Below are 25393 nucleotides of genomic sequence, written 5' to 3'. Positions count from 1 at the left end.
TGTGCAAAGTAAATTCTGCTCCAAGAGGAAAGTTCAGCAGTGATGGCTGAAGTGAGAGATGGAGGAAATTTTCTCAAGGTCAGTCTAAAGTCAGCCTCAGAGAACTTTCCACTTTTGAAAAATGTGCTTAGGCTAAGTTGTGATAGTTAAGAGAAATTTTCTTGAGATATGTATGTAGATATCATTGTAATGTTGCTTCTTAAAAAACATTGTCATATATACATCCAAAAAATTACATCTAAAGCAGAGTTTTCTTTCTCGTCTTGACTGTTTTCTGCAGGGTTTTCATGTATTCTCTGCTTATTTAAAGCATATAGAGGATTGAGTCCTCCTGATAGCTTAACCAGTAGTCTCAAAATCTACCAACTCGCTTAAGTCAGTGAAGGATTGTCTGCTTCTTGAAATAAGATGCTAACACCTGATTTAGCTGTGAGGCCTCCCATTCTTATGTTGTATCACTCTTGTTTACTCTGCTAGAGTAATTTAAGTGGGTTGTAGTATTTTCCCTTTAAATAACATTCAACTATTTGAATGAACAATTTTATTTATTTTTTAAATATGATTCCCTTGCTCCCTTACTTCATCAGTATTTTCATCTTCTTCAAGTGCAGATTTGGGCATAGGGGGAATGCTCAAACCATGCAAAATATTGCCTCCTATATTTTAGTGCAATAGAAATGTGTTGTAGGAAAGCAGGCAATTTTCTCATCTAGAATTAGACTCTATCAGGGTCCATTTCAAAGTGCCTGACAGCCACAGTTCTTGCTCTATTACTTTAGCTGGACTTTTGATTAAGCCAGCAAATGCATATCTTCAGAGTCATCTAAGCATTTAATATTTTTTGGATGTTTAATTACAAAAATTCAAAAGGAGTTTGGATGATTGAGTTCAGACTCTCAAAGGATTTTCTGAATTTATGAACTCCTAAATTAATGTGTGATTTAATCCATATTGGCTACAGCTTAAAAGGCCAATATCTTACTGAAGTGAAGGCCAATGCTTCAAGCTTTTCACTGTTATTGTGACATAAAAGAGATTTAGGGTGGCATCAGTAAAATGTGTACTTAGCATTACAGGGGTTAACCAGTGAAATTGAGTTAGGTACCCATCATTGCTTGGCTGTACCTGGAAGAATTGATTGCCTAAATAAATAAAATAAAGTATTAATTGGAGCTGTATTTATTAGTCTCCCCCCTTCTTGTTCAAAGTCTGACAGAGAAGGGGTCAGCATCTTTAAAGTGCCAGTTCTGACTGAGAGCGAAAGATGCAAGCAGCACCTGCCTGTGGTCTCTGAACTGAGAGGGAATTGGGCAAGGCCAACTGGTCATGGGCCTGCCAAGGCAGTGAGCTATGGGGAAGTGGGCACACAGAAGGTAAGGCTATCAAAGCCAGCACTATTATGTGCATTTGCCAAGGAAATGAACCAAAGCTTTCCACAGAATTTTACAAGTGGAATAGCACACTTTTTTATATAAGCATGTATGTGCATATCGATTCCATTTGCTTACATTGGAGGTTGTATAAATGCTGATGCTTGGATGACTCTGAATTTCTTAATACCTGTACACAAAAGACATCCTTATTGTTAGATCAGTGAAGTGGGAATATTATTTTACTTATATGTGCCTGTAAAACAGAGTCTAAAAAATTAAAATTACTCATTTTATGTTTATAATATCATACACAATATGTATACGGAGAACACTATTCATGTTCCAGCTTCAGAATTTTGAACTTTGAAGTTACCTAAAAAATTAGTTCTATTTTCCTGGGGATCTTTCCCAGTGCAAGGGTGAGGGTGAGGGGTAAATAGTACTGGGAAAATAAAATGTACATTAACACATAATTAAACTATATCATGCACACACGTAAAAAATGTTTGCAAAGAACAGGAGATTTTAGATAAAAAGGCTTTCAGATATTTGATTTTTTAATTCTAATGAAATCCTCTTAGATATTTCTCATTAAAATTTTCTGGTTTTCTTTAAAGTGTAAAGATCAAAGAAATTCTTCCATTTGTGAAAGCAAACTTTTCCTATCCAAATGCTTGGGAGAATTTCTGAAGATCCACAAAAGTAGTGATTCAGAAGAGCTAGCAGTAATTTTATCTCTGTGTACCACAGACTATTACATTTCATTTCAATGTTCCTGTATTGAGCCTGGTAACTTGTCTTTGACTGAAGCACAGCTACTTGAAAAACTGCAGACATTGATTTGAAGACATAAAAGAAGGAAAAATTACTCCTTTTTTGTGAAATTTATCCCCCATAATAATCACTTTAGTTTTTGGGATATATCTGTCATTGTTCATAAGCCGAGTTTCTCCGGCTGTGACTCTTATGTATTTGTTCTGGTTACACTTTTCTTTCTAGTCTGAAAGAGCTCTTCAGTCCTTGCTATTTTCTCCTTGTGAAGAACTCCAGACACTCCAATCAAGCCACTTCTCAGTGTTCTTTTTGATCAGCTACCTGTCTTGAGCTCTCCATGTTAAACACAGTAACAATTTTCTCCACTTAATTGACTTATTTTTGCAGTACCTTAAGGTACGCTTTCCATATTTTCATAGTCTTTTTTTTTTTTTTTTTTAACTGTGAACCAGGCAACAATTCCAAATTTCAGTATTCAGTGATGTCTTCAGAAGTAAAATCACCATTTTACTACTCCTTTACAGACATTTAAAAGAGATCAGTCCATTTTAGCATAGATTTGTTATCTGAGTGTTCAGTGAGTTTTTCTTCAGTCTTTTAACTCAGCTACATGCGGAATTGCTTTTTCTTTTTTCCCCAGGGGGAAAATTCCTAGTCTGTTAATGTGTCTTGTATTTGTTTTTCCTCACCCTGTATTCTCATATTTCTGTTTCCACAGTGTCTTATGGGCTGTAATATGGCCTACGAGACAAATGACCTCCTCTACTGGAGGACATACTAAGGATGTTGGTTCTAGAGAAACCCATCTCTGACTGGTGGGTTCTTTCCCATCTTTATTCTGCCTTTGATCTTGGAGAATCTCAAATGAATGCAGAGGGAGACTAGAGTAAGGGGTAGAGCACTCATGGCTGTGGAGCACTTTCCCGGGAAGTAAGTACCAAGAATCTTTGCAGTCATGTCAAGCAGTTACTGTAGATTGTTGGCATCTCAGTCGGAAGAGTTTTTACCTTCTTTTCCCATTCAGTTCTTGTTTCTGTGCTTTGAACCAGCAATTCTGCTTTATTTTCTCACTGAATTCTAGTAAGAGTAGCGTAGAAGAATGAACGTTATTTTTCACACTTCATGTTGGTCATTAAATTACATATTGGCCCATATTTTAATTAATATTTGACTTACTGACTAGGCATATTTTGACAGCACTTTGAAGCTCTGCTAGATATAGTTTTTTCAAATTAATTTTGATTTTACATGTCACAGTTTTAAAGGCAAATAGACACATTAGCCAACATGTTCATAAGCTGAACAGATTAGATCTAGTATTTCCTTTGTAAATTCATTAATGATGCATAGCAAGATCTAGCTGGATGTGTTTCTATGTGTGTTGAATGTATACCTTTTATTTTGGGCACACATTCAAAATATGACGGTGAAATAATTTTGAGAAGGAAAATCTGTCATTGAATCTTGTAATAAATTGACATGAAATGAGCAAAAGTAACTACATGGTGAAAGGAGGAGAGCATTTCAGAGAGGAGAGTTATGTATATTCCTATGTTAAGAAAGGAAATGAGAGAGGCTGTCCTTCATGGTTTAGGTTAGACATAAGGAAGAACTTTTCTCTCAGAGAGTGGTCAAACATTGGAATGGCTTGCCCAAGGAGGTGGTGGAGTCACCGTCCCTGGCAGTGTTCAAGAGGCGTCTGGATGAAGAGTTACAAGATATGGTTTAGAGGCTTGTGATAGCAATGGTAATGGTAATGGGAGGACAATTGGACTAGATGATCTTGCAGGTCATTTCCAATCTCGTGATTCTATGATTCTATGATTCATGCTCTGTGTCCACAGCAGAGCTGGCAGCAGTCCTCTTCACTCTGGTACAGAGACTGTGCCCACTGAGTTAGACTATCATACAGAACAAAGCATGGTGCTGTTTAAGATTATATTTCTCTGTGTAGATTAAGGTTCTCACCACGTGGAAAAAACAAATGCTTGTTTTGGTGAAATTAAAGGATGCAGAGAAGACATTGCTATTATACCTTTTTTCCATTGACATATCCTGTTTAAATAGTCATCATCTTGTATTACAAGTCATGGAAGAGGAGACAGGGAAAAGCTGGAGATAAAGGAGGAGAAATTGGAAATGTGGGAGAAAAGAAGAGAAATTGTTAGGACTTGTACAAGATGGCAGTCTGGCCCAGCAAATGTGACTATTAACAGGGATTCCTACATCCATGAAATATCTATTGCTAAAACAAAACAAATCTAGTAAATTTGTAAATACTGATAGTTAGCAATAAGAAAAGGAAACACAAAACAATTTTGTCACTTGCAAATGTAACAATGATATTACTTGTAGATGTATTTGAGAAGATAGCATGGAAATAATCATTTGGATAATTAGATTAAATTTATTCATTATCTGGTTTTACCCATACTGGATAGCTGTAACAGACCATGCAGGTTGAGGAACTGAATGAAAGGTGTTTACTGTTAATTCAAGGGACTTGAATATGTAAACTTCTGTCACAAATTAGGAATGATAGCAAACAAATAACAACTGCAGATTGAAAAACTTGCATATTTGAATGTACTCAGTCGTATAAGCCTTACTTTTTTGTCTTTCAGATATACAAAGATGAAGACAGCAACCAACATCTACATTTTCAATCTGGCTATGGCAGATGCACTAGTTACTACGACTATGCCTTTCCAAAGCACAGAGTACCTGATGAACTCTTGGCCATTTGGGGATGTGCTGTGTAAAATAGTTATTTCAATCGACTATTATAACATGTTTACCAGCATATTCACACTGACCATGATGAGCGTTGATCGATACATTGCTGTATGTCACCCTGTGAAGGCTCTGGACTTCCGTACTCCTCTCAAGGCAAAGATAATCAACATCTGTATCTGGCTGTTGTCCTCATCTGTTGGCATATCTGCCATAGTTCTTGGAGGTACCAAAGTCAGGGAAGGTGAGTGTGAGCATTCAAAACAGAGACTTTATTTTATTTGAATGATGTAAAACGTTCCTTGGAATATTGACTAAACCTGATTGATTTTGACTTTGGTAATTTGTGCATACTTTACACATAGAAGATCATCCACATTCCTTGTTTCAAAAAGTGTGCCTAAATTTTTGACGTTTTGAAATATGGCATATAAAGAATTTAAGCTCAGATATCCTTGCCAACTTAAAGAACCAAATGCACTTTGAAGCACTATTTGTGTGAGACTGATACCATAAGAAAATAACAACGGACAGCAGGGGGAAGTAGTCAGGAATTTGAACATGGCTGAAAATTCAAAGACCAGATGAAACTTGAAATGTAGGCTGAGAGTTCTTTCTGTAAGCATTGTGAGAGTAGTTCTGATGAAGTTTCAAGAGCAGAAACTAGTTTGCTTCTCATTAGCATTACTATTAAAGCTTGGGAACTTTTTGTCAGCAACCATTTCACAGAACTTAAAGATTTGGTGAAAAAAGGAAGGAAGACAGTAGCTGGAGAGAAAAAAAGGTAAGCTAAATGCTAAGAAAATGACAGTGTCAGAAATTCTTATTTAAAAAGGAATAGGGCATGTATGTAGACTTGGAAAGCCTGAGAAGTATCAGCAAAAGAACCAGGAGTACAAAGCATGGCAGGGAAGCAACTACAAGAACATAAATTCAATGAATCTGTCCATGGAGTGCTTATAGGTTCTATTGAAATTTATAATCTGTGAAGGACCGCAGATTTAGCCCCTATATCCAGTGACTCTTTACTAAATCTGTTCTGCTAGGGAGTTAATCTTATTCTGAAATCCTTGAAAAGGAAAGGGGAGATATATACTTCATAGCGACATGTATAGCAGCAATGTGGGTACAACATTGTGTCTTCAAAAAGTTCAAAACCTCTAATGTATGTCCTGGTGTTGAGGACATCCTGTTACAGATGGCTCTGTGAAATACAAGGCATACATATTTATTTGGTAGTAGTGTTGTCTGGGATGTTACTTATCTTTTGACAAATGACTAACAAACTGCTGATTTAGTTGCCTGTTCCAGTAGAAAGTTTTCACTCCTCCCAGGAGAACTGGTAAACTTTGTATAAAGGCACAGTTTTATCTGGGAGTGAAAATAAATGCAGTGTGTTTAACTCTTTGGCATAGATCAGTGCAAATAAAACAATGATGTTCATTAATAAAACAGCTGCTCAAGGGCTGTTTTATTTGATTGAGGATATTCAAATTCTTTTTTTTCTGTTGGTCTTGCAGCGGGTATGTGAGAGGAGAGTGTCTCTGGAAACGTCTTTCAGATATTTGGGAGTTCCAGTCTCCCAATTTGCAGTGCTGTAACTCTTCTTTCCTACCAAGTTCTTACAGGCTCTATGAAGCCATGTGCAGCTCAGGAAAAAAACACTTCAGAACATCTCCATGTGAGAAGAATTTTTGTCTGTCTACTTAAGAAATTCTGAAGGTTATAAAACATTGGCCAAGTGGTTTGTTTGAAGCATGCTTAACTACCAGAATGTTCTTTTCATTTACTGTAGTCACCACATTTAGATCAAGGGGCTGCTCTGAGGCCAGAAACAATTAAATGCCTTTTTCACACCTCGTGGCAGGTAGATATTTTTTCCTCCTGAAACAGCTATTAGAAATACAGCTGTGTCAAATGAGGTTGGAAATCATTGATAAATGTTTGTCACTCCCTACTATTCAGCCCTGCTTATCTGATCTACAGTGCCTCTTAGGCATTTACTACCACTTATCTTTTCTGGTGTGTTCATGAATTGCACTGTGGCGAAGGGGAAAATGCTAGGATCCTCCTGACAGCTAGAGCTCAGGACAGAAATTTTATTTTACATTGGTGACAATAGTTGCTGTTTACATACAGGACCTCTGTTGGGTTTGGATTTAAATAGCTGAACATCAAACAGAAACTGACTGTATTTAAAGCTACAAACCCATGCTCAATTAGTCCTTTTTACTCTCACAGTGCAGGATTTCTCCCTGGAGTGTCCTTCCAGATGCATTTCCTTATATCTGTATAAATTTTCCCTCTCTGGACTTAATGGAGCCTTTATTGCTGAAGAAGCATTTGCTTTAGAAAAGAAAAGGCTCCAATTTGATAACTCAGTTGAGTAGAGAGAAGTATGAAGGCGGGATGTAACAAAGACATCTAACAGAAAAAGATATCCTGTACAAGGATTGAGATGAATCTTAAGTGGTAGCTTATCAAACATTTTTATATCTTTATACAAAAGTACCATCTGAAGTTAAATATGTTGATATATTGGAATAGCTGGCTTTAGAGTGGGACAAGACACCAAAATCTTAAATGCTCATTTTGTGACACTGTACTCTACTTAGTTCTGAACTTCTTCAGGCAAAAAGTAGCCCAAAAGAATCCTGGATTTTATTCTTTCCCCCAATACCTGAATATGATTGTGATATTGTGTGTCTCTGACAGGGATATTTGTTGGCCATTGATGTCAACCATGAAAAAGTAAATGGATTCTGTATGGCATCCATGTCATAGGGAAAGACATTATGAATTTAGGATAATAAGTAAATTGTTATGACATCTAGAACAGCTATTACATTTATATTCAATAATTTGGGCTCCTGAAATATCATCGTCATTTACAAAATTATATAAAGTGTAGCAAGCATGACTTGGTCTAGTTTGTGGTAGCAATGGTAATGAGAAGGAGGAGATGGTTGGACTAGATGATCTTACAGGTCATTTCCAACCTTGCGATTCTGTGATTCTATGACTGTATTTAATGGTCATGGACCTGCAGATTTTTTTTTCTGTGAAGGAGATAAAGCATTTCTTTTGAGAATTTGGATTTTGTGTTGAGGGATATGGTTTAGTGAGAACTATTGGTGATAGGTGGATGGTTGGAGTGGATGATCTTGTAGGTCTTTTCCAACCTTGGTGTTTCCGTGACTCTGTGATTCTGCAAATATTCTTATTAAAAAATCTTCCAGATTTAAAACTGAATCAAGTATACTAATGCTTCTTCTTTTTTTTTTTTTTTTTAACCTTCTCATAGTATACTTATGCCTATATTTTAGTTTTATTCTTGTATGTATTCAATTTAATATTATTATATTCATATTTTAGTACTATTATTATATTATATTTAATATTAATATATTTGTACTTATTTAGTATATTATTACATCAGTACTTATTTTAATATTAAAATATTTGTTTATATTTATTATATAATTACTTACACATTTTTATCTCAGTAATTAAGTGCAGTTTAAATATCTTTCAATATAAAATTAAAAGATTTATTTAAATGAAAAGCAATGTCAAAATTATCTGTTCTAATTTGCAGAATGTGAAACATTGTAAACCTTTTTTTTTTTCCAGATGGTTTTGATTAGGATGGAATAATGTTGTCACAGTAACATTTCTGAGTCATTTCTGTCTTTTCCTTTTCTATTACTGGAAGGGCTGCCTGCATTCTGAGCTCTTTGCTGGGGAATGGTGGCTGGGCTGTACTTGCTCTTCCACCTGCATCTGAAGGTTCCAGGCTTTCATCATGACTCCGGATGTTCAGCAAAACCTACCCTCTCAGAAGTGGCAGCAAAACACATGGATTCCTGTGGCTTTCTCAGGAAGATTTGATTGGAATAAGCATTTTAATCAGCAGGAGCTTTTTTCTAACCTAATAATTTAAATAAATCCCTGAAATTAGCTCAGTAGATGTGAAGAGGGAGAGAGTTCCAGTGAGTGAATGGATGCGGCGTAGAGCAGTCATCCCTGATCAATCACAGCTCACATTTATCTCAGCTGCACATCCAGCTGCAGCTTACTGGTCTAGCTGTTGTACCTGCATCCTGGTTTGATTGCTGCTGCTAGGCTGTGGTCTACTACAAATAGCAGTAGCAATCAATGTGGAAATTTCCTTGAAGATCATTATTAAAGTTTCTAGAATAAAATTTCAGAAGAGCAGCTTACTTTATCAACATGTAATCACAGAGGATTTAGAGAAGTTGATTGAAAGTTGCAGGCCTATGACATTATAATTGTGTTGTCAGTTTATCATCCTGCATCAGTCTTGAAAGATGTCTTTTCACTTTTCAGCTTTCAGAATCATCCATTAACTATTATATTCTCTGAAACAAAATTTCAAAATATTTACCTTCATTTTCAACTTTTTATTTGTTGTTTTAGAATTTAACTAATCCAGTGACACCTTTCTGGACATGTCTGATACCATAAGGATAAATTCACACACAAGCACACACATACACAGCCCTTCTATCACCAACAACATCAGCTTGGTTTGTGGAGCATTTTGATAGCAAGGAAATACATTTTGATGGTTTTTTTTCTGACTAGTTCTTCCGGAGACATATAATGCAAGAGTGTATTGAAGCTTTCCACCCTTAGGTCTGATTCAACATAGCCAGTAGATACCAATTTGCAGAGGAATGATGAATTTCCTAGGGGAAAAACAAAACAAAAGCAAACCAAAGAATAATGCAGATTCTGAGAGGAGAAAATATAAGATACAATTCAGAGTGAAATATCCCTGTGTTACCTTGACTTGTCTTTGTGAAGTTTAACTGCTGATAGTAGTTATGGATTTACCCCTTGCCTTGCTTTGCTATTTATCTTATCTCTTGTTTTACTATGTGGTTTATATGCTGGAAAGCAGCCATGAGGTCAGCAAATGAAACCTCAAATATTTCACACCTTAGCAGCCTCCTGTCAGATGGAATATTTCTGGGACATAAAATAATGTGACAGCTCGTGACTTTGAATCCTGGCATGGGCAAGGAGAAAGGGAGTGGGATGGCAGTGGTGGTTCAGATCCCACGGTTGCTGCACAGTCTGAATTTTCAGGATGTGATCTGCAAAAAGAGCAGCTTCCATTTGACTCTGCACACACACTTATTTTGTTTGCTTCTATGTGACTGAAAAGAATCTGTTGCCAGGAAATAACTTTTCTGAATGCAAGCATTTCCATGTATTCAATTTACTCTGAAGAAGACACATGGGAAAAGATTACTACACAATTATCGCACACTGGCAAAATCTTCCTACAATCAAAAGCTCATTGCACTGCCACCATTCATAATATGAAAAATATTCCTCCTTACACAGACAAAATCTTGTATAGTTTGATAATAATTATGAGTTTTCCACTCCATTAAACCTGGTACTCTTCCTACCTTTAAATCTCAGTGAGATTCAAATGGAAAAAAAAAAAATGTTCAGCCTATTTTATAAATTTTTATTTTTCTGCCTGTGTTTTTAGCTTCTCCTGTGGGAAATTACATTTATACAATATTATGCATTTTAAAAAACCCATCTCTGTGTAAGTAATTTCCAGAGAAAGCTGTGTAAAACCAATTTCAGTGGTACTGTAAAGCTTTTCATTGAGTGATTTAATGATAACTTCATTTATTATTATCACAATACAAGATAATCGCTTTCTCTAGCTTACACCATGATAATTATATTATTTAGAGTATCTAATAATAAAGCAATTTTCTTTTTCTTGCTTCTTTCTTTCCTAGATACTGCTAGCACTGAATGCTCCTTGCAGTTCCCAGACAGAGACTATGTGTGGTGGGACATCTTCATGAAAATCTGTGTCTTTGTCTTTGCATTTGTTATTCCAGTACTCATTATAATTGTTTGCTATACCTTGATGATCCTGCGCCTTAAAAGTGTACGACTTCTCTCAGGGTCTCGAGAAAAAGATCGAAACCTGCGCCGCATCACCAGGTTGGTTCTTGTGGTTGTGGCAGTTTTTATCATCTGTTGGACTCCTATCCACATTTTTGTGCTGGTTGAGGCACTGGGGGATGTGTCCCACAGTACTGCTGCTGTATCCAGCTATTATTTCTGCATTGCTTTGGGGTACACCAACAGCAGCCTCAATCCTATCCTTTATGCCTTTTTGGATGAAAACTTCAAGAGGTGTTTCAAAGACTTCTGCTTCCCCTTTAAGATGAGGATGGACAGGCAGAGTACCAGCAGAGTTCGAAACACCGTGCAAGACCCAGCTTATAGGAGGGAAGCAGATGGGACAAACAAACCTGTATGACTAGTCGTGGAAATGTCGTCTTACTGTCCGCAAGAGAGAGAAGAGTCCAACGATCTTGGACTGACACAGATTACGACTGCAGTTTGAACTAGACTCAGTCAGACAGACATTTCTTGAATATTTAACAAGTCCTAGTAGATTGAACCAAGTCAATTACTGACACACAAGGACATTTTGAAAATGAGTTCAAATGTAGAGGACCTGATTTTGGCACCATAATTACTATAGTTGAGCTGGTGCTACTACACATTTCTTGGGAAAGAGGAGAAGCTTATTATTGTGCTAGAAAAAGAACTCTCTGGGTTTTCTCTTTACACTGTAAGATTATCTTAAGTGACATTAAGTTATAACGCTAAGTTATGTCAAAAGCATAGATTTGCTCAAATATTGATTGCTTCTGAAGTATACAGGTTGACAACATGATTTGTCATGCTCTTTTACAGTGAAGAGTATTATTTATGCTTCAGCAGAACACTACCAGAACTAAAATAACAATTCCCCTCAACTAATGTATTTGTAACATTTGTCTGTTCTGTGAAAATATAGCTTCAGCATGAACTGCCTACATATCAAAATGACTTTATTGTGTCTGTGTAAAGCATTGCGATGTTTAAAAATACTGGGACTTAAGGAAAATTTTTAGTGTATCTTTTGCACGTGATTAATCACCTGTATGTAAAGTTTTCTGTGTGGTTTTACAAGATGTTTGTATACTTCCGAGTATGGATAATATAATATTCATTTTCAGAGTGTATTTTCATCAAGAGACTAGAAAACTTCACATTCGTCATTTGTTACAAGTCTGATGAAAAACTGTGCCACATTCTTTATATGGGAATAAATAGTTTAATTCCCCCCCATTTTCAGTAAAGGGAACATACATAAAAATAGTGCTGTTCTCATTTTCCTGAAAAATTTGTTAGCAGACTCAAAATAAATATTCAAACAGCTGTTGATGGAATCTAGTGAATTAGCAAATTGATTAACTGGATTGATACAAAGGAAATGAAGACTAAATATATTGTCTGGTTTCTCATAGAGTCATAGAATCATTTGAGTTTGAAAGGTCCCTTACAGGTCATCTAGTCCAACTCCCCTTCAGTGAACAGGGACATCTACAGCTAGAACAGGTTGCTCAGAGCCCTGTCCAGCCTGACCTTGAGTATCTCCAGACACGGGCACATTCACATCTCTGGACAACCTGTTCCAATGCCTCACTACTCTTACTGTGACAAACTTCTTTTTAGATAGCCAATCTAAATCTCACCTCCATTAGTTTGAAACCATTTCTCCTCATCTTGTCCTATCACAACAGGCCCCACTAAAGAGTCTGTCCCCTTCCTTCTTACAGCTCCTCTTTAGATACTGAAAGGCCGCTATCAGGTCTCCCCAGAGCCTTCTCTTCTCCAGGTTGAACAGCCCCAGCTCTCTCAGACTGTCCTCGTAGGAGAAGTGTTCCATCCCTTGGATCATTTGTGTGGCCCTCCTCTGGATGCACTCCAACAGGTCTATGTCTCTCCTGTATGAGGACTCCACATCTGGACACAGTACTCCAGGTGAGGTCTCATGAGCACAGAGCAGAGGGGCAGGAACTCCTCCCTCATCCTATTCGCCATGCTTCTTTTGATGCAGACCATGCTTCTTCTGATGGTTCCCATTTTTTTTAAATAATTACATATTTTCTTTGATGCAGTCCTATGAATTCAGTATAAGCATTTGTTTTCCTATGAAGATGGAAAAGCTAAAGCACAACAACGCTAATTATCAACCTGCTGAAGGTAAACCTGAGGCAAAACTGAACCTAAATTTCAACTTGTAGTTTTTCATCTTAGCCACCAGATATCTTTCTGGTACCTTTAGTCCTTACATAAAATCATTTTTGGTGTGGGTGTCCTCACTACATAGCAAATTTTCTGAGAAACACAGACTGATTTGGTCCTACTGGAGCAACCAACAAAAAATCCTTTTTGCACACAGGTATAAATAATGAAATTTGTTCATTATTTATAAGCTGGCAGTATAGTGGAAATTTAATCCTCTGGATAACTTCATCATCTTTTACTAATAATTCAGTCACATATGTAAAATATTTTTATTATCAAGCAGATAAGTGTAGTGCTTCTACTTTGCCAGACCAATGCTGAACAATCACTGGTGTCTACAGCCCTCCCGTGCTGCTGCCCTGGGAAGCAGAGGCTTGAAATTCTGGCTTTGGAGTTTAGTACTTGGGAACTAACTGCACTCATGCAATTATCTTTGTTAACAAAAATAGTGAAGATAATTATTTTTTGACAAGTCTAGCACTTCATGACATGTATGCATAATAAGTGAATAGCTGACCTCAGGATACTTGATTTGCCCAAGGAAATGAATGACGCTCACAAATCTGATTGTATAACTCTATCTTCCTACTATATCTCCATCTTTTTTTTTTTTTTTTTTTTTAATTTAATTTAATTTTTTGTATGTTTCTCTGCAACATATGTACACAATAATAAATAATGTTCTGAGCTTTAAATAGTCGCAAAAAAAAAAAAAAAAAAAAAAAGAATGCTTGGAGTAAAAATTGACAGTCAGGTATTTATCAAATTACCAGTAAATGTACTGTGAAAGAACTAGGGCTTAATGAATTATTTGCACTCCAAATCACGTGTTTTTTTTTCATATTTTATCATTGTGCTGCATGCGTATATCTGTATTACAATAGAATCATTGCTCTGCACATCACGTACCTGAATTGCAATGAAAAATCAGTGTTCTTAATGTGTAAGAAAGGAACATTCTAATTGTTGATTTTTTTATGAGTATGTTTTGCGTAATAAGAGCATCTTCCCTATAATAGGTGGAGGAAAGAATGAGATCTTAACATCTTTTTTTCTGTGTTACGGATATACAAGGCTTTAACAGCTATATGATCTGTGTTCTAAAGATTTCTTTCCATGGAAGATTAACAGTCAGATTAGTCCAGATGTAGCTGAAGGGAATCTTGGAGGATTTATTTAAAATTAGGTGCTGTTCATTGAACAGTGAGGGAAAGTTACCCAAGGTTTCTTCCTTTCTTTTTTTTCTTAATAGATACAGTTGATGAGATTAAAGATATAATAAATAGAATAATATTATGGTTTTGCTCACTGGACCTGTTTCCAGATGATTAAATTCCCATTTTTCATTCAGCAGTTCTCAGACTGGAATGACCAACTGACTAAACCAATTATTCTCACAAGGACATGCATGCTGACTTTGAAAACCTGCACTGAAGCCTTGTAAAATACCTTAATTTCTGTGTAATTCCGGATGAATGTTTTGCCTTCACTGTTGTGTAGTCTCCTACTTCCAGCCCTTGTTTTGGGCAAGGGACAGAGCAGTGGGGATGGGCTGTGCTGCCCTACAGCTTCTGGAGAAAGACAACATGGGTAGATGTGTGCAGGCTGCCCGGCAATCAGCCTTTCCCACTGCAGCTGGCCTCGACTCTCTTCCTTAACAGGTTCCAAAAATTTGGTGTTGCAGATGTATAGTACAAGGTCATTTGAGCTTTTAGTGGGGTCATCTCCCTGTTGTCTGGAGGGAGTGTTAGGGAATCACCTTCTCTATTCCCTGATTCTTTCAATTCCAAAATCTCCTACATGAGAAATAGTATTCTTGTTCAGTGCTTTTGTCAGTGCTTTAGAAAGCACAGCAGAAGAGCATTACTGCTGAGTTACTGAATCTTGCAGACCAAGTGTCTTCTCCAAAATCTCAGACTTCTGCTGTGTGGAGGTACAGGATTAATTAGAGAATGGAGGGCTGTTTCATGTCTCTTTCCACTGCATATTTAACTAACTGCTTTGCACTTGCCATTAGACAAACCCTATGGTTAATTTTGTCTATCTTTTAATGTAGATTGAAAAGGTGTTAAAAATAACTGGAATTCTGACTCAAAATGTCTCTAAACCTGGGGATTTAACTGAGTCCATGGATATTGGTGTATTAGAGTTGCACCTCAAGGAAAAACAGTGGTTTTATTCTATTATTTATTTAAGCTGGGAAAAATCCCAGTAAAATCCTTGTGTGTCAAATGTCCTTCACTTTTCTTATCTTCTACACACTGAAAATATCTCTGTTCAAATATGAAAGCTATTGCCTAGGTTTGACATTACCCTCTAAAAACCAAGCTGGTCACAAGGTTTTCCCTCAGCTACAGCTCAGTAATGCATTTTTGATTATGATACAAGATTATATTACATCAGCTTTTTTGTTTGTTTTGTTTTGTTTAATGGCAGTCATGGTTTACTCATAATCAAGTGAAAAAACACAGAAAGAGAGACAAAATATGTAACTAATTTCCAAGAGAGTCTAGAAATTGGAAGAAAGTATGGTTACTGCCATGCAAAGGCAGAAGATCTTACCTACAGTGATGACAACATAAAGGATGGGATGCTTGTCGGCACGAAAAATGATTTTCCATTGCACTTGCACACTTGTGTGTGTGGAAAGCAGTGTTGTTCAGTGTCTCACTGCTACATTCTGCATGCATCCAATTGAAAAGAAAAGAAATATTCATCACATGGTTTTCTATCTACATGGATAAATGAAATATTAGAAGAAGATTATGTATCATTACTATAAAACAAATAAAGGAGATGTTCTGATGTTGAATGTGAAGAGAAGCAGATAACACCTCAGGCAGTTTCTGTTCCAGTTTGAGGTGATTAATGCTGAATCTTCTTTTGGATTGCACTTAAACATTTTTGTTTAGCATCTGCCAAAGTATCTAACTTAAGCTGCCACTCACAGTCTTACATTGAAAGAGAAGAAGTCTTCAGATTTGCATAAATTATGCTCTTTTCCATGTTTTTCTGTGCTGATACCAGATGGAACCAAAAGAGCAAACTTAGCATACTATGAGAATAGCATTATTTCCAGTAGTCTCAGAGAAAATGTTGTGATCTGTGTTGTTCACTGTCATAAATGTAAAAGAATTGACTGTTAAGTGTCCTAGAGGAAAAAAGTTGTCATACAATCTATGTCCCAAGGGTCAAAGAAAAGCTTTCAGAAATGCTCATGCAATGATGTATACAGCTTCTAGTAGGCCTTGCATATCTTGTTTCATTCGTGCCTTTAAATAACTCTTCCCTATAGTAATGTAGCACTTTATTTTAAAGATATTCGCTGGTAATTAATTCAAGGGGAGACAGGTTCCATTAATCTATTAAAGGAATCTTACACTTGGAAAAACAAAGATGTCAATTAAATGTTGTTACCACAGATAAAGAAGCAGTTCCTGATGGTATGTCCAACATACCAAACTGCTTTCCAAGTTCAAAGAGAATGTTCTTTAAAAACAGTCAATTGTCAGGGAACAGAACTTTCCCTAGAATTTCAGACCTCTTTTGTTCTGCCAAGTTATGGTCAATGCAAGCAGGCCACTACTGAAATGATACAATTACTTGTAGCATGTTTGGTAGACTCCATATGAAAATATTGAAATCACATTTTTTTTTTTTTTCTGCTTGCAGCTGTTGTAATCTTTTAGAAAACTTCTACACATTTGCTTTTAGCTTGACATACTATTTTCTTCTTAAGCAACCTTGACCATGGAAGGATGGGTAATAACAAACTTTTGAGAGATTTTGAACTTCGAAAACAACAGAAAAATAAATTGGCAGAAAAGCTAATTTATCTCACTGAATAATGAAGAGAGCTAAACAAGAAAAAAAAAAAAAAAAAAAGGAATGAATGAGTGAAAGCAGCAAGGCAGGCAGGAAGGGGGAGAGGAAGAAAATTAAGATACAGTTAATCTTTTATTTCTATTCTCTTTTTGTGAAAAAATAGAGAAAAGTGTAAGAAAAAAATATTCTGCACCATAAATTTCAAGGTGCTGGTATGAAGGCAGGTTTAATGTTGCTTTTTGACATGATTTTTTACTCATGAGACACACAAATAAAAGTTTTGATGGACACAGAAATGACCACCAATGAAAATTTCCTTACTTTCTCTGACCCCCCTCCTCCCAGAGAAGTGATATTTCTGCAGTGCTAGAATTCTGTTCCATAGAATCACAGAATGGCTTAGGTTGTAGGGAACCTTGAATATCATCCAGTTACAACCTCTTGCTGTGGGTAGGGCTGCTCCACACCAGCTTAGGCTCCCAGGGCCACATCCAACATGGCCTTGAGAGCATCCAGGGATGGGGCACTCACAACCTGTCTGTGCTGTCTGTTCTAGCATCTCACCACTCTCTGAATAAAAAATTTCTCTCTAATATCTAACCAAAATTTCCCCTCTTTTACTTAAAAGCCATTTCCCCTTGTCCTGTCACTGTCAGACTGCATAAAAAGTCAATCCCCCTTCTGTTTGTATGCTTCTTTCAAGTAATGGAAAGCTTCAAGTTCTCCCTAGAGCCTTCTCCAAGCTAAAGAAGCCCAATTCCCTCAATCTTTCTTTATAGGAGAGGTGCTCCAGCCCTCTGATCATCTTTGTGGCCTTTCTCCGGAACTACTCTAACAGTTTGACATCCCTCCTGTACCATCTCTATGTACTTTTGATGCCACCTATATATCAGGGCTCCAAGCTGAAGCCTGTGTACTGTGCAAGTTGTTTGAAACATATGAACAGTTTTTTTTTAATCCAGCAGATGACAGAGAAATAACATTCAGGTGCTGAAAAATTCCACGGTCAGTGATTGAGCAATATATTTGTATGCCAAGATTTTAGGAAGAAAATATACAGCCACTGATAAAATCTCTCACTAATTTGAGCCAGGGTTTCTACTTGCACAGGTAAACAAATGTAGACCTTGCAAAGAAGAATCAGAGGATTGTGCTGAGATAATTTTTAATTTCCTATCAATTCTTAATCAATACAATTATTGCAATTCTGTTTATTTTTTTCCACTGAGGTATTTTCTTAAAAAAAAAAAAAAAGTAGAATCAGCAGAACTTATTAAGCTTGTGATAACTTACCTAACCTTTCAAATAAATAATTCTTTTTGCCTGGATGAATCAAAGTGCTTCTTTTCTAACTGTATATTTGCAGGTGCATAGTACAATAGAATGAGAGCATCATTTAATTGCCAGAGTGAGAGATGCAAAGCAGATACTCCAAGTAGCTGAAAAAAGGATTTTGTCTTGTTTCCTTTCTTGAAAAATCCTGGAAGTTTGACTTTTTTCCTTGATCCAGAATCAAAGGGAAAGTTCCCGAAATTCCCAAGGACAGAGAATTTGCTATTTCATTGTATTCTTTATGCTATCTCTGCCTGTCAAGAAGAAAACCTGGATGTGATATGTGTGATACGTGCCACCAGCAGCAGAATGTGGAGTAGGCAACATGGTGAGAAAAAGACTTTCCTGAGTAGACTGGAACCTGTCTGGGTATGAATACAGAACAGTGTAGCTGCTTAACCCTAACCATGCAATATCATCATGCCACTGCCAATCCAAAAAATGTGCAGGTGGTAACTGCAATGTGTGATTTTTTCAGACTGAGTTTCCATTTGTTGAGCTCAGGTTACTAAGGAAGTGAACGGGAGGGTTCCCACTATGCAGAGATGATAATGGACACTGAGAGGTAATACTAATCTGTCACCACAGTGCAAGAATAAAGATATGGGTTTTGAAACTGAAAGTAAGTTGAAAATTCATGAAGAAAATTACTTTTAATTTAATGTACTGACAATATACCCTTTATGTATAAAACCAATGGCTAAGAGACAGTCCAAAAAAAAAATTACTTATGTAGTTGAATTTGAAAGTTAGGAGGATGTTTGACATTATGCCAATATGAAGCTGGCCAGGGATATAACACAAATTCTGGTTTATAGAATACGTAACAGGTGCTACCACCAGGGAAGTTAGTGTCCAGCTTTGTTCCAAATCCACATTCAGAACATCATGGCACTTTGATAGATGTCTCCCTGTGAAGGATATCCTGGGACTTTAGGCTGAATCAGTGTGTGATGGGAAAGGAAATGAGTTTAAGAAGCAGCTTTTCAGTAAGACTGAGAAATTAAAATTTTAAAATGGAACCATTTTGGTCTACACCCAAACTTTAAACATTTTCTTAGCCTAATGTCAATATTCTACTATGTGTGAAGTGATCTAATTTGAAAAACAGAAGATATGAAAGATGAAATTATTCTGTTATTCTGTCATTATTGTGATTCTGATTCTATGTTTTCTTCTTCATTATCTGAAACAGTGCTCTGTATGTGTCATATCAGGTTAATAAACAAAATAATCCTGTTTTCAGAAAGCACACATTTTGTCTTCATCTTGAAAATCTTTGCAAATACTTGTCTCAAAGTACCCATGACTGATCATAAGGTAACTGGGAAAGTAAACACTTTCCTCCATTCTGCTATGTCTATACCACATGCAAGCAGGCTATGTTACACAGCATTACTTAATACCATATTTCAGGAATTATCTCTAGAGGCAAGTCTGTTCTATTGTGATTGCAAATAAAAAGTTAAAGAAACTTTTTCAGAGAGCAGGTAGTTAGAAAATTTTACATGAAGGAGGAAAAGATATCTTTTTTTTTTTTTTAATCTGCATGATTGATTGTAATTTCAGATTGATTGTATTTAGAAATTCTGGGAACTTTGCCTCCTATGGCTCCTCAGTGGAAATCTGTCAGCTTTGAGCATACCCTTGGAGTAGATCAGAACTGTGTGACAGCTGATAATTGGAAAGTTGAGATTTAACATCACCTTCAGACTCTTCTACCCATTATAATGTTTGGTCTGAGACTTCCTGCTTTTCTCAGAAGCTAGCAAATATTCTCTTCTGAGGGAAAATATAAAATTTTGAGCCAATATACAGCAGTTTTGGTAATTCATAGATGTAGAGGTACATTTCTTCATAAATGATTAGTTGTGGTGGCAAGTATCTGCATTCATTAGTGATTTAATGTTGTGAAAACTTGGAAGTATGAGAAGGGCACCTTGTATGAGTAAATGGTGACAATGACTGAGAGTAGATGTTTAGGGAGAATATAAAAATTAGAAGATAGGAGCAATAGGTTGTGTAAGTATGCATATATGTATGTATAAATGTATAAGATCTCTCTCTTCTCTTTTTCCCTCTGTCTATTTTATAAAGGTTACCTCAAAGAAACAGCTGACTTTGTTATTTGTTTCTTCTCAGAAATGAAACATCCCACAAGGCTCCAGAATTAAGCATGGATTAAATTTTGCTCTAGCCTAGAAATGATGACTGAAAGTAGATCCAGATTTCAGAAATCATGGAAGTTAAAAGGTGTTCAGGGGTGAAATAGAATTTTATTCTCCCAATGCTTGTTCTAAATATTTAGCTTTATATTTTTCTTTATATATGACAGCTTGATTGCCTCGTCATCTTAAAGCGAGATTCTGTGAATGTGGTAATGGGAAGATATAGAACCCTGTGAGATGTGATGTGGTGGATAAGAGGTAGAATTAAAAAGAGACTTTGGAAACTTCAGTGAAATACTGAAGGATTTCTTGGAAGAGGTCATGTCTTGGGGGGCTGCTTATTACCGCTGATGCATTTTGTTCCAGACTGTTTCCTGTCAAAGCAAATACTTAGCTGTCTCTCTCCAAAGAAGCCATGACCTTTCTTTGAGTGTTTTACTGTATTAGAAGGTTTCCGAAAAGCAACCAGAAAGCAATCATGAAGGCAGTTTGATGATAGACCTGGGTTGATCTTTAGCTATTGCTGCATGCTATGGACAAGAACCTTACTGAATGTATTTATTTTCTGTTTCTAAAGATCTGAAATCCAGCATTGAAATTCTCTGCCTGTTGGACAATTGGTTGATTGATTTGTGAAAATACTTTTGTACAGTGAAATTGTAATGTCAGTCATAATGTAAGGCATTGTCAGTCAGCCAAAGAAATGTCAGGAAGCATTCTAGGAATGCTTATACACATCCTTCCTGTGTTTTCTTTCATCCAGAAGAACAATTTTGCATGACCAAAAATACCTTTATTTAAAAATGGCCTAATTCAATTCAAAACCACCATTAAAACCCTGTCTTCTGTAGCAGATAATCTGATGTTTTGTGTTTTCAGGGCATCATTTCCTCCTCAACCTGGAGGTGCTTCTTATCTCCCGTTTGTCTCAGGGTTTGAGAAGCATCCAGGACAGGAGAGGGAGAAGCACAGGCTGTGTGATGTTCAGAGATGGGCCACCGCAAAAACTAACAGGGGTGTTGCTGATCCTGCCACAAGGATTAGATCTATCTTGTATATCTTACCTCTCCTGTTCCACTTTCTGACTTTGTCTTCTTGACTGAAAGCAGAGATTTAGATATTTTGTGCTTAGGCTTAGGACTGCTATGTATACATCATTAGCTTTGTGTTTCTTTTATCCTTTTAAATTATTATTATTATTATTATTATTATTATTATTATTATTATTATTATTATTATTATTATTTTAAATATTCTGATCTTAACAACTCCTTTAAATCCCTAAACTCAGCAGTTACCTGCAGTTATATGTGTCATCAAAAATATAGTGAATCATGGCAGATGCTACAGTTCTGCCCAACGTGTGAATGCACACACAGTTTTCCTCTTGCAGTTGCTTCCTTTCTGACAGGGCGAAGTGAAATTTAATCACTCTACTGCACACTGTAGGTATTAAGAGCATGGATGATTTTTACATGCATTTATGTTTTCTTTAAAAATATTTATTTAGTGTTATTGCTGCAACTCAGAAATACTTATTCCTTGGTTTGGCAGCCGTAAGAATGAGTAGTAACAGGAATAATAATAGTAGCATAATAAATTATTCATATAAAATATTATGAAGGTAGTTGAAATTCTTTTTGATAAAATGAAACATTTTGTGACATTGTGTTTTTTGAATGCAAAAATTCATGTAATATCTCTGAGATCAAGAAGATAACAGGAGGAGTTCTCATCCTGGGAGAACTCTTCAATTCTGGCCATTGTGTTTTATTATTATTATTATTATCATTATTATTATTATTATACCGCAGATTAGATTTGGATTTCTCTCTATAAAGTCTTCTACAACTATCAGGAAATTTTGAAAACTCTTCTATGTTTGAAGTGCATTGCTGGGGTTCGTTCAGCAGTGATACAAGCATAAACTCCATGACCTGGATTTCAGCACAGCATGGAGTGCCCTGCCATCAAGTTAGTGCTCTTACTATAGTGCTATTTTCACCTATTTGAACACCAGATTTTGACAGCTACAGCTGCACTTTATGTTGAACTTGAATAGGCACATGGGAGACATTTCCAAGCTGCAAGTGTCAGGCAAAGGCATGATCTAAGCAAGGAGTTGCTTGGCTTTGGCACAGCATATAAAAACTGAAGATCTGGATGTGTAGAAACTTTCAAGAAAACATATAAGCTTGTGGACTTCTGTAGAGTTAGGTGGTAGTTGGGCAAGATATCTCAAAAGCACTGTTGATGTATAAAATTCTGTTAAATTCCACTTAATCATTAAAGTAGATTTTTCTCACCTTATGTTTTGTAGTGAACATAACAGTTCTGTGTGTGACTGAAACTGCATTTCTGATTTCACTCTGATAAGTGATTTTGAAGTAGCAAATAAAATACAGTTAGGTCTCTCTGACCTACTGGTAACCTCATGAACATCAGAGCTGCAAATAAAACCTCATTAATATCAGATGACTAAGATAGAACTCTTTTTATCATCTTACAAGCTTACCTATGTGTGCCAGGTCTGTCCAGGAGCAAACAAATGCTGAATGCACAATGATTTTGAATATCATTTATTCAAATAATATTAACTGGTGTCACATATGCCGCATGTCAGACAGGTTTTCCTCTGTACAATAAATGTGCAGTTATTCATGTTCATTTCTTAACCAGGGTTGAAAAAGATAAAAGGATTTTTATATAGGGATATATATCATCTATATGGCTTGAAAAATAAATCAGTTAGGATAAGAATTGTGTTGTTCTGTGGCAGACATTTTTGTGTAGTCTCAGATTTGGAAATAAAATAATAAAACTGTATCTCTTTATAGCTTTTTCATTTGCAGGAATCCCAAGATACTTTACAAAATATATATATATGACAAATAGAAAGTATCTTCTCTACTGAAGAAATGCAGCAACCTATTTATTTATGGTAAGAAGTGTGAAGATCTTTTTCTTTAAATGACTGAAGAAAATGCTACGATTTTGCAGAATCTCTGAACTGTAGGGGTTGGAAGGGACCTCTGTTAGATCATTTAGGCTAACATCCTGCTAAAGCAGGTTCCATATATTAGGTTGCACAAGAAGGCGTTTTTTGAATATCTCCAGAGAAGGAGACTCCACTACCTCTCTAGAAAGCCTGTTCCATCGCCCTGTCACCCTTAAAGTAAATAAGTTCCTTCATATGTTCAGAGCGAACCTCCTGTGCCCATTGTCCTTTCTCCTGTCACTGGGTACCATAGAAAAAATCTGGCCTCATATACTTGACTCCCACCCTTTTGATGTTTATAAGCTCGATAAGATACCCTCTTAGTCTTCTCTGGGATGAACAGACCCAGATGTCTAAGCCCCTCCTCACACAGGAGATGCTCCAGGTCCTGAATCCTCTTTGTAGCCTTCTGTTGGACTCTCTCAGAAGTTCCCTGTCTTTCTGATGTTCTTTACAGCAGAGAAGTCTCCAAAGGGCAAACAGTCGCTGACAGCAAGGGAAATCAATTGATTTAAATAAGTATAAGAAAGCACACAGGAGACAGGGCTGGAGGTAGCACTGGATAAAAGGCATGAGTAGAGCTCATAGAGAAGAATCACTGTTAGCACCTGCATCTCCAAAGCATATCACCCATCTGAACAGCTGTTTTCAGAAGCTATTTAGTCCCTTAGCTGGTTCTTTAGGGACTTTCTGTTTTACAGATTTGCAGTATCTTGTAAAGACTGTTCAGAGGTTGATGTACCAGCTATTTCTGGAGTGGCACCTTCTGGCCCTGTAACACAGAGGAAACACAATGGAAAGCTTTGGTTTGCACTTCTTCCTTCTTAGAAAGCTTTAATTCTTACGCTCTACCTCAGTGAAGATGACTCTGAAGAAGAAATTAGGAACACATAGGTGAATAAATGTTCCCAGTTTCAAGTAAGAATATAGAGTAACACCACTTGTATCCTAACTATCATCAGGTCCAACCCCTTTTGCCAGCCTCAGTGCAAACGTGTATTAGTTATAATACATTAATCTACCTTGTCTTCTCCTTTTCCACCACATTATTCAGAGATGCTATAAATCTGTTTTTAAGCTCACTTAATTACAAGAAGGAAGGATTTTATTTATTTATTTATTTATTTATTTCTGTTAGGGAAGGAAAATTATAGAGATCATGTTTTCAGTTGATCCAGTCTGGCAGCACATCTGACATAATTCTTTAATAAATGGAGGAAAGAAATTAGAATTTGCTGTTTAGTAGGCAAGAAGTTGTTAGATAGAGAAAGTTGTCGTATTTATTAATACAACTATTTTGAATATAGAATTCATTTTGGAAAAACATCATGGCAAACTGGGGAAAATATGAGATAAAAACAGAGCCTTATTTCTTCTTTTCTGAGGAAAAACAGCATACTGCATGTGGCCTGCCAATATCATTACCAGCTTGTGACAGGTAACTAGTAGTTGCTAAAGGAGCTGAACTGACATCCTGAGCAGATTTTTCCTTGTGGCACTTGGCAGCAGCCTAAGAGTACAGGCTTTTTCTTAGCTGACGGGCAAAGATTATGTAAGCAGGTTGAATTTTAAAATTTGTGGCTTTTGCAAGGTAAGGTGTATGCTAAAATACTACATTTATTTGCATTCTGTGTTAGTTTCTGCATGTTGCATTCACAGTACTTATAAAGATAGGAGAAACTAAAGAGCTGGGCCTGTTTAGCCTGGAGAAAATGAAGCTCAGGGGATCTCATCAGTGTGGATAAATACCTGAAGGGAGGATACAAAACCATGGTGCTTTTGTTCTCCTTGACTTTCCCCCACTTCTCTCCCATATCCTTCCAACTGCTGGCCATTCATTGGTGGGCAGCTGGAGATGGTGGGAAGTATTCACCCTGTTAATTTTTCCTTTAGAGTGATACCCATCCTCAGTGTTCCTTTAGGAATTTTCAATTTTGTCAGTATGTTCAGAATTAAATCGGAGAAGCCGCATGATCTTGCCTCAGAGGAGTTGCAATATTATTTTGGAGGCTGGAGCGAGCAGACACGCTAGCAGGGTGTGG

General features: G+C 36.5%; 1 protein-coding gene across 1 annotated transcript in view; it reads left to right on the top strand.

Moving 5' to 3' along the window:
* Window positions 1-11384, top strand: part of OPRK1 (opioid receptor kappa 1) — a 50276-nt gene extending 38892 nt beyond the window's left edge. The window contains 2 exon segments of the mRNA XM_031612850.2: window positions 4772-5124; window positions 10673-11384. Of these exon segments, the coding sequence (XP_031468710.2) occupies window positions 4772-5124; window positions 10673-11292 (973 nt within the window). The 3' untranslated portion in view covers window positions 11293-11384.
* Window positions 11385-25393: the final 14009 nt, after the last annotated feature.

The sequence above is a fragment of the Phasianus colchicus genome, chromosome 3 (assembly GCF_987193195.1).
Source record: "Phasianus colchicus chromosome 3, bPhaCol1.hap1.1, whole genome shotgun sequence".
Classification (NCBI taxonomy): Eukaryota; Metazoa; Chordata; class Aves; order Galliformes; family Phasianidae; genus Phasianus; species Phasianus colchicus.
Note: the sequence above shows the minus strand (reverse complement) of the source record. Positions and strands in the feature narration are given on the sequence as shown.